At 39.9% G+C, this 16,102-nt stretch overlaps 1 protein-coding gene across 7 annotated transcripts in view; it reads left to right on the forward strand.

Moving 5' to 3' along the window:
* Window positions 1-16,102, forward strand: part of SPAG17 (sperm associated antigen 17) — a 256,137-nt gene that overhangs the window by 28,940 nt on the left and 211,095 nt on the right. For all 7 annotated transcript variants that reach the window (XR_009493800.1, XM_059884728.1, XM_059884727.1 and 4 more), the window contains exons 2-3: window positions 2,691-2,831; window positions 3,423-3,509. Coding sequence is in view for 6 of the 7 variants with exons in the window: in XM_059884728.1 (XP_059740711.1) it covers window positions 2,691-2,831; window positions 3,423-3,509 (228 nt within the window). In the remaining variant the exon portion in view is untranslated. The remainder of the gene's footprint in view (window positions 1-2,690; window positions 2,832-3,422; window positions 3,510-16,102) is intronic.

Consider the following 16,102-nt stretch of genomic DNA (forward strand, 5'->3'; position numbering starts at 1 on the left):
TTTAGCCTTTGTAAAATAGTCTTTGATAAAAAAAAAAAAGTAATCTTAGACATTTTAAAGTTTTAATACATCATCTATTTTGAAACCTCTATATACTTGAACATGTGATATAAATCATCCTCTATTAGGTATACTGTGGCCAAAATAGCCATTAGGTGCAATTTAAGGATTATGGAAAGGCGCTCTGAACCTAAAGGCTTGCTCTCAAAACTGTTCTGAAATAATCACAAAATTGTGAGCCATGTATGTGGTCTCCATGAAGTTCTGCCAAAATGACCTTGAAACAAGCTGTTTAACTTCGTTGGGCCTCTGTTTTTCCATCTATAAAGTATTAGTGCCCCTATTTAAAGGGATTACTTAAGGATTCAATGAGATAACATATGCCTGACACATGGCAGATTTCAATAATTGTTACCTCCTACCTCCTCCTCTTTCCCTCACCTTTTTTTTTTCTTTTTCCAATCTGAAATAGTCAACACCTGTCTCGAATGCCAGACACTAATGGGTAGATGGTGGATTACGATGCCCTCTTTGTGAATTGTCCCCAAAGAGCTGAGAGGCAGCCATTTCTCGTCACCATTAGCTTTTGAAAATTGGCTAGGAAATCTGTAAGAGGGTGTGGGATAAGCGGGTAAATGTAGCCATTAAAATCTTCAGTGTAGAAACTATAACTCATAGGAACATCAAGGCATTGCCTGTTCAGGAACTTCATCTACTTTCCTAAGGAAGGAAAGATTTTTCTTCTTTAATGATGATTGTCATTGCAGTTTTGACTGAGGGAGCAGACGAGAGGAAAGAAAAGTCATCCAATGTGGAGAAAGGTCGTTTGGTGATTATGGAATTTTTTTCCAGTTATAAATATCACACTTGCTTTTCAGACTCAGGCTATTTGAAAAACAGATGCTCAGTCTTCCTATGGTGAATTAGTCAACAAAAAAAGATTTTAAATCCAGTTTAACAGAAGGAAACGCAGAGCCGCACCTACATGCATGCTTGTACATGTACACAAACACAAATACACACTTTGTAGATTAAACAGACATTTTTATGCTTTTATGTGTGTTATTTGTTTTGGTGACAACACTGAAAATTGTGTGGGTTTTGTTATGTGGTTAGGATTAGTGAGTTTCCATGCAGAGAAGTAAGAGACATTTAACAATAGTCACTCTTTGATGGTAAAGAAGAATTTGTCTTTTCTCCCATCTGTACTCTAGTTCTTATCATTACCTTGACACATGAATTGGACAGAAACCCAGAGAACCATGGAAAAGTATGTGTTTCATTAAATTTCTGTAAAATCTTTCCAGATCTTCTTAGACAATATTCTGGAATTGACCAAGGGTGAATTTTACTCTATTTTTATCAGATCTCTGGAATGGAGCTAGAGGAAATCTTACATATGCCTCTGTCCAACCCCCTTATTTTATAAAGGGAGAAACTGAGGTCTAAAGAGGTCGCAGGGCCAGGGTGTCCTCCCTTATTATTGTCTCCCTTTCCTGATGAATGTATCACGTTTGCTTGGTCCATCTCCCCAAGGCAGTGAGTGTTCAAAAGCAATAGACCTGATTTGCATGAGTTTGGCTTTCCTAGAAAAGGCAATGGCAACCCACTCCAGTACTCTTGCCTGGAAAATCCCATGGACAGAGGAGCCTGGTAGGCTGCAGTCCATGGGGTCGCGAAGAGTCGGACACGACTGAGTGACTTCACTTTCACTTCTCACTTGCATGCATTGGAGAAGGCAATCGCAACCCACTCCAGTGTTCTTGCCTGGAGAATCCCAGGGATGGGGGAGCCTGGTCGGCTGCCACCTATGGGGTCGCACAGAGTCAGCCACGACTGATGCAACTTAGCAGCAGCACCGCATCATGGGAAAGTCAGTCAATTCCATTCCTCATTTCCTCCAGAGAATTGCTTCTTCCCAACAAAATTATAATAGAAAGGGATTACTGAATAAATATATTGTTTTTTAGTAACTTATTTTTTTATTTGATGAAACATTTCATGTTCAAGTTTAAAACTGCAGCCTATTTCTTGAGAGTGAAAAGAACTCGCATATGAATTAGCAATGAGAGTGTTGTGTTTACATTAGGAGGAGAATATGTATTCTAGTTCGGTGCTTTACAAAAACTAGATCCATGGATGGTGAATAGTGAAAAATATTTTACATCAAAAACTCTGGGATTGAATTTTACCTCATGTAAAAAAAGCCTATTTGGCAACTCACTCAATATTACCAAACAATCAAAAAATATTTATCAAGCTCCTCCCTATTTTCCTAGCAGTATTTAGAGTCTTAAGATGTATCAGGGAACAAAACAAAGATTCCTGCATTGGAAATTGTACATTCATACACATATGTAACATACAGATGAACTATTGCTTTCTAATACCAAAGTATTATTGCACAGCATTATAGTGAAAATGTGTCATTTAAAAAATTAAAAACTGTCTTCCTTAAAATATAGGTCTCGTTTCTCAGGGAAATTGCTTTTGGGGCAAGTTGCATGAAATTTGGCACAATACTGCCGCCTTGTGGCTGCTTGAATCAAAAACCCACATACACCATAAGGTCAGCCTGTCTTTAAAGTAAGGTTTCCAGGACTGTTACCCTGTTTGTCAGTGGAAGCCTCTGACACAAAATTACCTCGCCAGGAGTACTTAGAACCTGATTCCTTCTGATTTTGTCACAGAACGACTGGAAGGGCTCCATCGCTTTTGTCCTTGGAAACCGGATCGAGGACGAGGTTCTCATTCGTGCTCTCACCCTCGCTGTCCAAGTCCCTCAGCGCAGACTCTTCAGTATTGTCTCCTGGCAAGACATCGTCCAGCAGGTACCTGTCCCTTCTCACCCCGACGCCCGTTGGAGACGTCTTTCTTAAAATAATAAAGTAATGAAATCAATAAAACTAACACATTCTTGGGCGGTTTGGTAAGTTTGGGTGCATGGCTTTGCTGAAACACTTAGCTAGAATAAATTTGGAAAGATCTAATCTGGACGGGGTTGTTTTTTGTTCGTGAATGCTGCCCTTTCAGCATCCATTCATTCAACAAAAATGTCTGAGGTCATACTAGGCTCCACATGCTAGGTTTTGTGAGGAATTATTTAATAAAGGTCTCAATAGCAATAAAAGACTAAACTATTTAATGTTCCAAGGAAGGCCATAACTAACTGGAAAAACGAAGCCTCCAAAGAATCCTAGCTGTCAGAGGTTGGAGGAGAACGATAACGCAGAGAAGTTCTGTCAGATGGCACGTCCTCATACGATTACTAATGGCTTACCAAAGTGGCTATAAATATTTGAACTAACTGATGGCTATCTCTTCCCCAATCCCTCAAGTCATCTAGGTACTTGAAAGGAACATCTATCTAAGTATTCTTTAAGTAAGCCCTTCTTTTTCCTTATGAATGAATTTTCTTACAGGTCAATGGATCAAGTGCACTTTTTGGAAGTACATCTAAAAAGGCAAAGAAACCTGTAGGTGGTAATAATGCTCCCTTATATTATGAGGTAGGTAAATGTATTGATTGAAGAGACTTTTGTAATTTTTTAAAAAAGAATTGAAGTAATAATTTTATAGTCACTTTTTTTTAAAAAAATTAATTCATTTTTTGATAGCAAATCCCCTCTCATTGTTGGGGCTGTTTGTTACTAATGATGGGCATGTAAAAAAATCTATTTCCCTTTTAACAAAATCCCCTTTTAGGAAAAAAGTTGTCCCACATTGTCTATACTATCACTGTGTCCAATTGAAGACTATAAATCAGAAATGTGTATATATGAAAGTGTTGGGTCATACTTTTTTATGGTAATTACTGAGTGTGTGATGGTATTAAAGGGGGTCGTGTTATCGGTGTATTACAAAGTGTTAGTTTCACCAAAGAAACAGTGTAAAAATGCCCCAGAAAGTGCTTCCTGCACATGACAGAGAAACAACTGGAATAATTTTCCATCCATTTGTGAACTTTGTGTACATTTCACATTCTACTTTAATCAGTGTGAAAATAACAATAATCTTCAGATTAATGATCCATTCCGCTTCTAGCAGATGCAAAAATCTGGTCTGGCTGGCCAGTGGGTTTGTGCAAAGGACTTAGAACTCAGGCTCAGTACAGGGGCTTTCCTCTTACCCTGCCTTGTTAATATCCATCTTACAAGAAACTATAAAAATCCAACAATTAATTAGAATATCACTTAAAATTTGTCAGGCACTATTTTTATGACTCTGCAGACCAAAAGCGTAAAGATTTTGGGATCTTTCAAAACAAACTTGTTTGCACTTTATTTCAGTGATGACTAATAAAAGTTTTTATGTGTCTCGGTTCTTGGATGGTTTCATAATAGGCTCTGTAGTGTTGCCTGAGTACTATCTGAATGGGCTCCCCTGGATTTATTTACGACTGCCAATACTGTGGGTTTTGTAGCATTAACTCTTGCTGCACTACCCCTGCTGTCATGGAAAAGTCGTTCTGCACTGTTAAGGTCAGAGAACATGCCTTCTATCTTTTGTTAGGATGTCCCACATGTGTGTGCCCAAGTTGAAACATTATGTGATACCTGGATTTAAAATATTGGAAGTTTTCTTCTGAAGTAGCCATAGAAATCCACGTCCAATTCTCAGGCCTGGGATCAATTAGCCCCCCCTCCCCCTCCCACCCAAAGGACTCTTTCTTCTTCAAAGATGCTCAGAGAAAATCAGGGATGATAACGGGCCAGTTTTTACATCTGATGTGGACAGGCATCTTGACTTGGATGTGGGATAGCCCGATGTTACAGACCCAGAGTTCAATTAGAAAGCCATTCATCTCCAATCTGTGCTGGGACTCTGAGGAGCCTTCACTCAGAGGAGGTCCATCTCACATCTGGCTCCCCCACATTCTTCCAGGGGAGCATTTGGGCAACAAGCTTCCCACACCGGCTCACAGACGCTCTTCTGAATGGTTTCAGAAGAGAAGGGAAGGCAGGATGCGCATCACAGAGATGGACCTGGAATGCACCAGACCTGCATTAATGTAGTCACTGTAGCAAAAGTGGATCCAATGCGGGCTCCTGGGTAGTATCAGCCAAGGCCAGCATGCACACCTGGGAAAGAGAGCACATCTCCAACCTCAGTCCCTCCACACTCAGGACCTGTTTTGGCCCCTCTTCCCAAGAGAAGTGAAATGCTACAATCAGTGCGTACTGAGAGTCTCAAGGCAGTTAGGAGTGGTGGCCATGAAAGAGGCCCAGAAGCCAAACTCTTTGAGGACCACTGGACCTTCCAGGCATGCAGACAGCCCGCTCTTAGCTCTACTTCTGCTTAAAACCTTTCATGGTCGGTAGCAACTGGGACAGTGGCCGCAGGTGAATTCCTCAAGAGCCTGTTTAGGAAGTCTTGTATTTTCCTTCTCAAAGGAAGAAAAGATAATCCAACAAAATTGCTTCTGTTACATGGGAAATTCATAGAGTTCTGTCTCCTTTTAAATCTCCGCTTTGGAGGAGGGAGAGCTCAAAATAGATAATATAAAGGCTATACACTGACCCTGACTTCTATTTGTAGGATACTCTCATCAGCCTTAAGTCAGAGCCTCTTCATTCTTACTTTAAACACAATTCTAACCTATTTGGCTTTCTGGTTTCCCAAACTGCGGTCGATTAGGAGCAGAGCATTCAAGTGAAACTTCACTCTAATGCAGTTGATCCATGAGTAGTAAAAGAGTGTCAGAACCACATTACATATTTCCAATAACGACTTGAAATGTCTGGGCCAGCAAAGACCGCATTCCACAGTGATTTGCTCAAGCTTTCATTTGGATGGCTCGGTGCTATGTACACACAGCCTCGTTTTGAAATTATGTAATTTCCCCCTGAAACTTGAGAATTTCATCTAGCCTCCATACTGTGTTTGTGAGATAGTCTTTATTTATAAATTATCATTCTTTGAAAACATGCTTAGGTTTCTGCTAATGTGATTCCACAGAGACAGCAGTCCACGTGTTCTTTCGCCTTCTCTTTAGGGAAACTGGTTTTGCTCTGGTAGGAACTACTCCAAAGACCCATGTGGGAATGGAAAGAGAATTTGCCCCTTTGTATATGGTCTCAGGAATGTTAGCTATCACTTCATCATTCTAGTAGTAATAGTGGTAGTATTTCATCATGAGGATGAAAATGGTTATGATCCCAAATACTGGCATTGCATATAATTTCCACCATGTAATTCTATATGAAGATGTGTACACATTTGAGAATGGATATACAGACATTTCTTGCATTTTTAGTAGCCAGTGTTACTAAATGCCAAACAATAAATACATTCTTCTTCAAGCACTAGGTGTCAGACTATCTAGACAGTGGAAGGAGTGGAATATGAATAGTATACAGATCCTAACCTCAAGAAGTTTAAGGATTAGTTAGGGGGAAAAAAAGAAAATAGACATGCCTGATACAGAGTAGGTATTCAGTATATGTTTGTTAAATTGTATGACACAATGCAGAAAATTGTCAGTGAAGTCTATGAAGGAGAAATGGAGTATTCTGGGCATTTCACAGAAGATGAGGTTAGGTTAGCCTAGGTGGTGAGAGCTAGAGGAGCCTTGCAGAGAAGGTGGCATTGGAAAGGAAGTGGAGCTGACAGTTTTCATCTTCTAAATATGTTTTCCCAATTGACCCATACTACAATTAAAATTATATGCTGTATATATACGTACATATATATCCCCATTTTACATAGAGGGCAATGGAAGCATAAAGAAGGTAGGAATTTTAGAAATTAGAAAATTTGAGGAAATTGGATTTGATGAATTTACCATAGTTAAATATGTAGCCTCAGATTTTTGCACTTTGCCACATACCCAGTCTTCTTTCACTGGGATCAAAGCTGCCCACCCTTGGGTAGAGATAGGTCCTGACTTTCAAATGTGGGGACATTCTATGTAAAGGGAACAAACAGCTCAAGCAAAGGAACAGGAAGGGAAGAGAAGACAGACTGCACATGTACTAAATTTGTCCTTACATGGTGCCATGTGTACAAATTAGGAATGTGTATGTGTATGTACCTGTACATAGCTTAATTACAACTTTAAAATCCTAAAGGTGGAATTTTATGTGAAACCATCTAAAACACTGGGAAAAAATCTATGCTTTAATATTCATGCCTGTGTTTAAGTTTATTCTCTAAATGTGCACAAATATTTTTGTGCTGCTTCATGGTCCACATAATGGACTTCCCTGGTGGCTCAGATGGTCAACAATCTGCCTGCAATGCAAGAGACCCAGGTTCAATCCCTTTTTGGGAAGATCCCCTGGAGAAGGGAATGGCTACCCACTCCAGTATTCTTGCTTGGAGAATTCCATGGACAGAGGAGCCTGGCAGGCTAGAGTCCATGGGGTTGCAAAGAGTCAGGCACGACTTAGTGACTTTCACTCACTCACTCATTCATGGTCCGCAGAGAGAATCTGACCTGTTCATTGGCCAGTATACTCAGTTCTGACAAAAACCAAAAGGAAAATATTGATGGACATTCAAAGCCAACTGAAACGTTATCTATGAGAAAGCTCTGTGTGTATGATACATGCAAAAATTCTCCCATTTGTGACTAAGGTATCTGAGCATTTATAAGTTCAGTCCAGTTCAGTTCAGTCACTCAGTCGTGCCCAACTCTTTGCAACCCCATGAACCGCAGCACACCAGGCCTCCCTGTCCATCACTAACTGCCAGAGTCCACCCAAACCCATGTACATTGAGTCAGTGATACCCTCCAACCGTCTCATCCTCTGTCGTCCCCTTCTCCTCCTGCCCCCAATCTTTCCCAGCATCAGGGTCTTTTCAAATGAGTCAGCTCTTTGCATCAGGTGGCCAAAGTATTGGAGTTTCAGCTTCAACATCACTCCTTCCAATGAACACCCAGGACTGATCTCCTTTAGGATGGACTGGTTGGATCTCCTTGCAGTCCAAGGGACTCTCAAAGAGTCTTCTCCAACACCACAGTTCAAAAGCATCAATTCTTCGGTGCTCAGCTTTCTTTATAGTCCAACTCTCACATCCATACATGACTGCTGGAAAAAGCATAGCCTTGACTGGATGGACCTTTGTGGACAAGGAAATGTCTCTGCTTTTTAATATGCTATCTAGGTTGGTCATAACTTCCAAGGAGTAAGCATCTTTTAACTTCATGGCTGCAATCACCATCTGCAGTGATTTTACAGCCCCCCAAAAATAAAGTCAGCCACTGTTTCCACTGTTTCCCCATCTATTTGCCATGAAGTGATGGGGCCAGATGCCATGATCTTAGTTTTCTGAATGTTCATTCAGCTTTGAGCCAACTTTTGCACTCTCTTCTTTCACTTTCATCAAGAGGCTCTTTAGTTCTTCTTCACTTTCTGCCATAAGGGTGGTGTCATCTGCATATCTGCTGCTGCTGCTGCTAAGTCGCTTCAATTGTGTCCGACTCTGTGCAACCTCATAGATGGCAGCCCACCAGGCTCCATCATCCCTGGGATTCTCCAGGCAAGAACACTGGAGTGGGTTGCCATTTCCTTCTCCAATGCATGAAAGTGAAAAGTGAAAGTGAAGTTGCTTAGTCATGTCCAGTCTTCGTGACCCCATGGACTGCAGCCCACCAGGCTCCTCCGTCCATGGGATTTTCCAGGCAAGAGTACTAGGTTGCCATTGCTATTGCCTTCTCCCTGCATATCCCTGCATATCTGAGGTTATTGATATTTCTTCCGGAAATCTTGATTCCAGCTTGTGCTTCCTCCAGCCCAGCATTTCTCATGATGTACTCTGCATAGAAGTTAAATAAGCAGGGTGACAATATACAGCCTTGACATACTCCTTTTCCTATTTGGAACCAGTCTGTGGTTCCATGTCCAGTTCTAACTATTGCTTCCTGACCTGCATACAGGTAACTAAAGAGGCAGATCAGGTTGTCTGGTATTCCCATCTCCTTCAGAATTTTCCACAGGTTATTGTGATCCATACAGTCAAAGGCTTTAGCATAGTCAATAAAGCAGAAATAGATGTTTTTCTGAAACTCTTAGATGTAAAATTTTCAGACTTTGACATTGTGGCTTTGATAAATTAGAAAAAAGTACCAACTGGGCAAAGGGATCATTTACCCAACTTATCTGAAATCAGAGTCAGCTGTCTTAAAAGTTTTATATTGCGCTCCGTAGTTCTTATTTCACAATGGTGATTACTGTACCTCACTATGGGAAGCGAGACTCTGTCCACACACAGACTGTGGTTTATGTGCCTGTCTCTGACTTATTCAGAAAAGACAAATCGGGTCACTATACAAACAAAATCCCAACAGTCTGCTGAAACAAAGTCATCCATAAAGAATAAAGGTTTTTATATCCTCATTTATGGCTCACTTCAAAGAATAGTCAATTCTATACAATAACAAACATGGACAATCCTAAACTTCATATAATACATTGCAATTTTACAAATAGAAATAATTATTAATTTTCCTCTTTACCCCATCAGTAAAAAACAAAACCTTTTTTCAAAGTATATTAAGATGGGCTTTTCCATTAGGAAATAATTTTGGGAGATCATTAAATGTGGAAAGACTTTTGTATTAGATATGAGTTATCAACCAAATGCAGTTTAAACAAGTATAGGATGCAAATTTTTATATCTTCAGATCTAATTAGTTTCACCACATTTTTAAAGACACTTTTCTAGTACATTGGATTAGAACCTGCAGAGGTAATAGTTCTATTTTTTGATCCCTACTCCTGGGTGTGTAGACATATTTCTCAAATTTTTCCCCAACATGTATTCATAATAACTCACAAGCAGGGACAGAGGCTTAATTATTATCTAGTTTCCACACTTTTCCAGATTCCTAATGTGAAACTCATTCCTTAAACAGTGCCTCGAATTAAGTCTATTCGATAGAATTGTAAGCCCTTGTTTTGGGGGGTGGCCCTTGTCAAAATGAAAAATGGAAAACTCATGCTTCAGAGATAGGAACAAATAATATGTGAACACATTTAAGAGGTTTGAAGTTATTAAAATGGCAGATCTACTGGGAACAGAGAGAGCAGTATGTCATGGAAGGAACGAAGGGAAAGCGAGACAGGAAGCATTCTCTGGCCTTTTCAATCCTGTGTTTTAAAACAAAACTAAAAAATTCAGGAAGAATTGGAAGGTAGCCAACCTAATGCCGTTATTTCATAGAGCTTAGGGACACACCAGGAAATTACAGGCCAGTTAGTTTAACTTCACTTGTAGGGAAAGTATTAAAAACTGCTGCAGGAGATCAAGTAAAAGGATGCTTAGAAAAGCACAGCTTGATTAAGACAAGCCTGGCCAACGTGGTTTTCGGAAAGCGAAGGTCATGTCTTAGGAACTTGTTGAAATTCTTTGAAGCTATTATGGCCAGTATAGTCTTCAAAGAGCACAGAGAGGCCCAGGGTCTGCGTATCTTTTCTGTCCCACATCAGTCCTTTAGGGATGCTTAGAGAACACGGCCCACATCAGGGCCTTGGCACTTTAGGGTTTAGAAACCACTATCAAAATAGCAGAAAATAACCTCTGATGGAACATTTTGAAAGCTGGAACCAATTAATACAACCCGATCTTTATAAATGTAAAATAATGACTTGGAACAAAATTTAGGAATATTGAGCTGTAACAAAGAAGTGCTACGCTGGGACTATAAAAACAATCTAGGGATTCTGGTGCCAAAATGTGAGCTTTGGAGGCATTTCTCACCCAAAGAAGGGAAAATGAGGAGAAATCACAATACTAGAAATGTTTATAAAGAGTTATGAAGAGTTACAACTGCAAGAATTTTGTTAGGATGGGGAAAAACAGTCAGATGGGTTATCAACTCCGAGCCTCCGCGTTCTGGAGGCCAGAGCAGTCCAGCAGAGAAGGTAGGCCAAGCTGGTAACTGAGGAGCAGAAGGTCAGTGCTCCTGGGGTGAAAATATGTCTGCTTCTCACGTCAGAAACCTGAAGTTCTGTTTTCAAAACAAAGCACAACTCAAGCAAAGACATCCAATCCGTGCCCCCAGCTCTCTCCCACCCCGCGGCCCAGGCAGCTGGCCAAGCCCGTGTAGCAAGTAGTCAGAAGTCGAGGAGGAGGCAGGTAGTCACTGGGGAAGAGTGGTACCCAAAGCTGAGGACCCTGGGATCCATCAGCATGAAATGCACATGTGTGAGGATTGGGGTGCTGGTTAGGACCTTGGTCAGTGGGAGAACTGCTGGGCAAGGCAGGAATCCAATCAAGGATTCCAGGGCACAGATATTAGTGGAGGAGCAGCCACAATAATAAAGCAAGGTTCGAGTGATAAAGAGTGGCCATCATTGCTTTTGCTTGGGTGGGTTTGGAGCCTCTCCAACATGTTATACTACATGCCTACCATGATTGGAAGGATACTGGAGAAGGAATCATAAAGACAACCTCATCCAATTCTTGTATCTAAGACTGCCAGTAAACCCCCTTTATGTATGGTAATAGTAGTTACTGTCCATCGAACACTTAATTTGTACCAAGCTTTGTGTGCTGGGTGTTTAGTATCTATTAACTAGCCTAATCTTCTCAACAACTTGCCAGGAGATAATGAGAAAATGATGAAAGTGAAGCTCAGGCAGGTTAAGTACCTCATTAATTTGGAAGCCTTTTTTCCTTCCCTGATGGCTCAGACGGTAAAGCACCTGCCTGCAATTCGGGAGATCAGAGTTCAGTCCCTGGGCTGGGGAGATCCCCTGGAGAAGAAAATGGCACCCCACTCCAGTACTCTTGCTTGGAAAATCCCATGGATGGAGGAGCCTGGTGGGCTACAGTCCATGGGGTCGCTGAGGGTCAGACACGACTGAGCGACTTCACTTTCTTTTTGTTCCTTCTGCTTGTCTTACACAAAAATTGAAATTAGTTTAGATTCTACAGGGGGTAGTTGTGATTGCACATTTCTTGAATACAAGCTACTGTCAGTAGTGAGAATTAACCTCTAAGTAGTTCTGAAGTAGTTCTGTGTTTATTACTTTTCCTACTACTCAGGCAAAAACAATGAAGATATATTAGCAGATAATGAAGGTGCTGAACAATTTTAGTTATTTTGAGCCATGTTGATGAGTGGCTTCTGCTAAAATGTTTGGATCAAGAGAAATTTTTAATTCTTACAACTAAGATTTACATGGTTAAGGTGACTGAGTCTTTTCCTTGGAAGAAAGAAGGAAAGATGGGAAATGAGAGAATTTAATGCAAATTAATCAGAGATGAAAGTGCAGAAAAAAGATCTATCTGCTGAAACTGAAGCTGTAATACTTTGGTCACCTGATGCAAAGGGCCGACTCATTAGAAAATGAGTCAGGAAAGACTGATGCTGGGAAAGACTGATGCTGGGAAACATTGAGGGCAGGAGGAGAGGGGGCGACAGAGGATGAGATGGTTGGATGGCATCGCCAACTCAGTGGACATGAGTTTGAACAAACTCCAGGAGATAGTGAAGTACAGGGAAGCCTGATGTGTGGCAGTCCATGGGAGTGCAGAGTTAGACACAACTTAGTGACTTAACAACAAACTAATTACTGAGAGCTTAAATTCATCTCCAGAGTGTTTCTTACTAGTTTGATGAGACCTGTACCCAGGAGTTAGATGCACTGATCCAAACCAGACTGCATGGGCTCATATGCAGATTCTACTACTCATTAGCTATGTAATCTTGGACAAATTATATAACTCTGCTGTACTTCAGTTTTCTCTTTGTAAACTCAGCGTGGATGATGCTGTCTACCTCGTAAAGCTGTAATGATGATTAAATGAAACAGGAAATAGAAAATAGCATAGTGCTTGATCTAGAATAATGATCCAATAAGGGTTAGCTGTTATAATTATTTTTCATTTCTGTCCTCGGTTTTAGTGATTGTTGCAGTTTTGTATTCCAGAAAACATGAAAGAATTGAAATACCTATAAACAGGGATTTTTAATTTTTGTGTGGTAAAAAATACATAAAACTTACCATCTTAACTATTTCTAAGTGTACAGTTCAGTAGTATTAAGTATATTTGCATTGCTGTGAAGGAAACCTTCATGACTTTTTCATCTTAATAAAACTGAAACTCTGTATTCAGTAAACAACTCCTCACTTCCCACCTCCAGCTCCTGATAATCATCATTCTTCTATCTTCTTTTTCTAAAAATTAGACAACTCTAGATACCTCATATAGGTAGAATCATATAGTATGATTGTTTTCGCCTTTAGGGACTGGCTCGTTTCACTAAGCATTGTGTCTTCAAGGTTCATCCATATTGTAGCAAATGTGAATTTCTTTATTTTTTAAGGCTGAGTAATACTCCATTGTATGTATTTACCACATTTTATTTATCCACTCAATCAATGGTACACAGGGACACAGCTTTGGCTAAATGATCAAGTGATAATTAAGGTTTAAGAAATGCTTTATTTTATGCATTGCACAAATATTTGAATTTCTAGTAGTAGTAGTGTTATTTGCTCAGTCATGTCCAACTCTTTTCAACCCCATGGACTGTAGCCTGCCAGGATCCTGTGTCCATGGAATTCTCCAGGCAAGAATACTGGAGTGGGTAGCCATTCCCTTCTCGAGGAGATCTTCCATCCCAGGGATCAAACCTGGATATCCTGTATTGCAGGCAGATTCTTGACCATCCAAGCCAGCAGGGAAGCCCATTTCAAGGTCTATCATGTACCAAATCTATGGTTGAGTGTATCTTAATGTATAAAACAGATATAATTCCCTGCCCTCAGAGGGCAGGAATTCAAATTACTTTTGAATGGGAAGGGAGAGATTAAGCAAGAATCAAATAAGCAAACAAATACATACACTAGCATAAGTTGCAATACTTGCTTTACATCAGAAGGAATTACATGGAAATATACTTTCAACTGAGTGTTTGGAGATAAACTGAAAGATGAAAAAGAGCCAAGTGATAAGAGTCAGGGAAAATTATTCAGGCCGAGGGAACAGCTTGTGCAAAGAATTGGAGGCAGGAAGGGAACAATGTCAGCCTCTCAGAGGAATAAGAAAAGCCAGTGTGCTTAGAATTTCATTAAAGAGAGAAAGTGTGATAGAGAAGTGGGCAGAGGCTGGCTCTGAAGGAATTGATAGGTCCTTGTCTCCAGGGGATCTTCCCAACTCAGGGTTTGAACCCAGATCTCCTGCATTGCAGGCAGATTCTTTACCATCTGCTGCTGCTGCTGCTAAGTCACTTCAGTCATCTGGGCCAAGAGTATATTAAGAAGGAAGAATCTGCAGGATGGGTCCCTGAGATGGGAGGTGGGAGGGAGAAGAAGATGTCAGGGTGATTTCAAAGCCCAGAACTGAGAAGCTGAGTAAAAATATCTTCTTCAATATAAAAAATTGAAAAAGATTAAGTTTGGGGAAAGTGTGGAAGTACAGTTTGGAGTAAATTTTATGTGTCTGAGAGATGTTATAGAGGAGAAGTCAAAGAGGAAGTCAGCATTTTTAGTTTTTTTCATTCTTTGTATCTTTGCCTGTCTAGCACAGTGCTGATGCACTGAAGAGGTGTTTGTGGTCTGAAGAAACCAACTCGTTAATGAAGGACTAGTGAGAGTTATTGGAAGGCACAAATAAGACACAATGGACCATTTCAACAGCAATCGTTCAGGAATATTTCCTGGGTACTAGAGGCTTTGGGCCCTTCCATTTCCTCTTTTTTTTTTTTTTTGGTTCCATATCCCACACAGTGGTTTTCTAACTGTGGGTAACAGCCTAGCGGTTTACACAGATATTTAGTTGGTGGCAACTGTGTGTATGTATGTGGTTTGTGTTGTAAAAATTTCTTCTTGCTATAAATATAGGTCCGAAAAATTTGAATAAAATAAGACGCTAGAGTTCTCTAAGCCCATTTCATGTTTCCTTCCTTTTGCATCTCCCTAGACTGAAGATGATGGTAGATATTCATCCCAGCTCAGTCCTCATGCAGCAGACATTTACAGAATGTCTATTACAGTCTGGATAAATGGCAAATTAGGCCTGGGCTCTTCCCTCAAGAGCTGGTAGTCCATCATGCTGTAAACAATATGTTTGTTTCTTGCTATTTCATGACATTTTAATACCTTGTAGCAAGTCTGATGTAAAAGTTATAGATTTAATCCCTGGCTATAATTGAATCTGTTATTCATTGAGACCTATGGCTGACCTCACTTATTGTTCACGACTTTCAGCCAAAAGGGTAATGGTCCCCAGACAGGGTATGTTGGAAAGACGAAAGAGGGAGGGACGGAGCAGTCACCAAAATAGTCAAAGATGCACCAAAGATACAGACAGCCTTGATTCCTTGGAGGCGGAGAATGTGTAGCTGGAACTGAAGTATGGTAACAATTTTCATGCTTCTACATATTTTTAGTGTGACCTCTATTTCTGAAATTCTCTCTCCTGGATCCTTGGTAGCAAGGAAAGGAACAAATACCAAACTAAAAGTGATAGAATAGACTAATAGAAATTCATATATATTTACTGAAAAGCAACCGCACATATTAACTCAAAGAATATTAATTTTAAATAAGTGGATTTCAGATAGCTATTTATATATTAAAATCCATCCATTCTTCTATTTCACAAACATGACTGGCCAAAAAACCCCAAAACACTCAAAACCAATTAAGTATCCTGATCATGTAAGTTATCTAAAATATAATTTCTATATTGCTTCAAAAATATATTTAAATACATAATTACAAGTTTAAAGGTTTGAAAAATAGAAAACCAGTCCTACAAAAATTCTTTCCTATAAAAGGTGAAATTGTTCAATAAATCTAGTCCTTTAAAATTGTGTCTTTCAACTTCATCCTTATTTGGATAACAATGCTCATTACCATTTGAAATCTATAGAGTACTTATCATGAGCAAGGCCAATAGAATACCCTGCAGAGTACCGTGTGCTTCATCAAACATTCCCAAATGAACAAATTTATTATTATTTGTGCTAGCCTTTATCAAGTCTTTATACGAAAAAGACAAATTCAGTCTAGGCTCACTCACTCATTGGGAAATATTAAATTAGATGATATTGAAGATGATAGGAATGCATAATTAGTTTAGTTATTCTCAACTCTTACAGTATTATTCTTCCATTTATTGCTGGAGCTGCAGAGAGACAGAG

Source organism: Bos taurus, chromosome 3 (genome assembly GCF_002263795.3).
Source record: "Bos taurus isolate L1 Dominette 01449 registration number 42190680 breed Hereford chromosome 3, ARS-UCD2.0, whole genome shotgun sequence".
Taxonomy (NCBI): Eukaryota; Metazoa; Chordata; class Mammalia; order Artiodactyla; family Bovidae; genus Bos; species Bos taurus.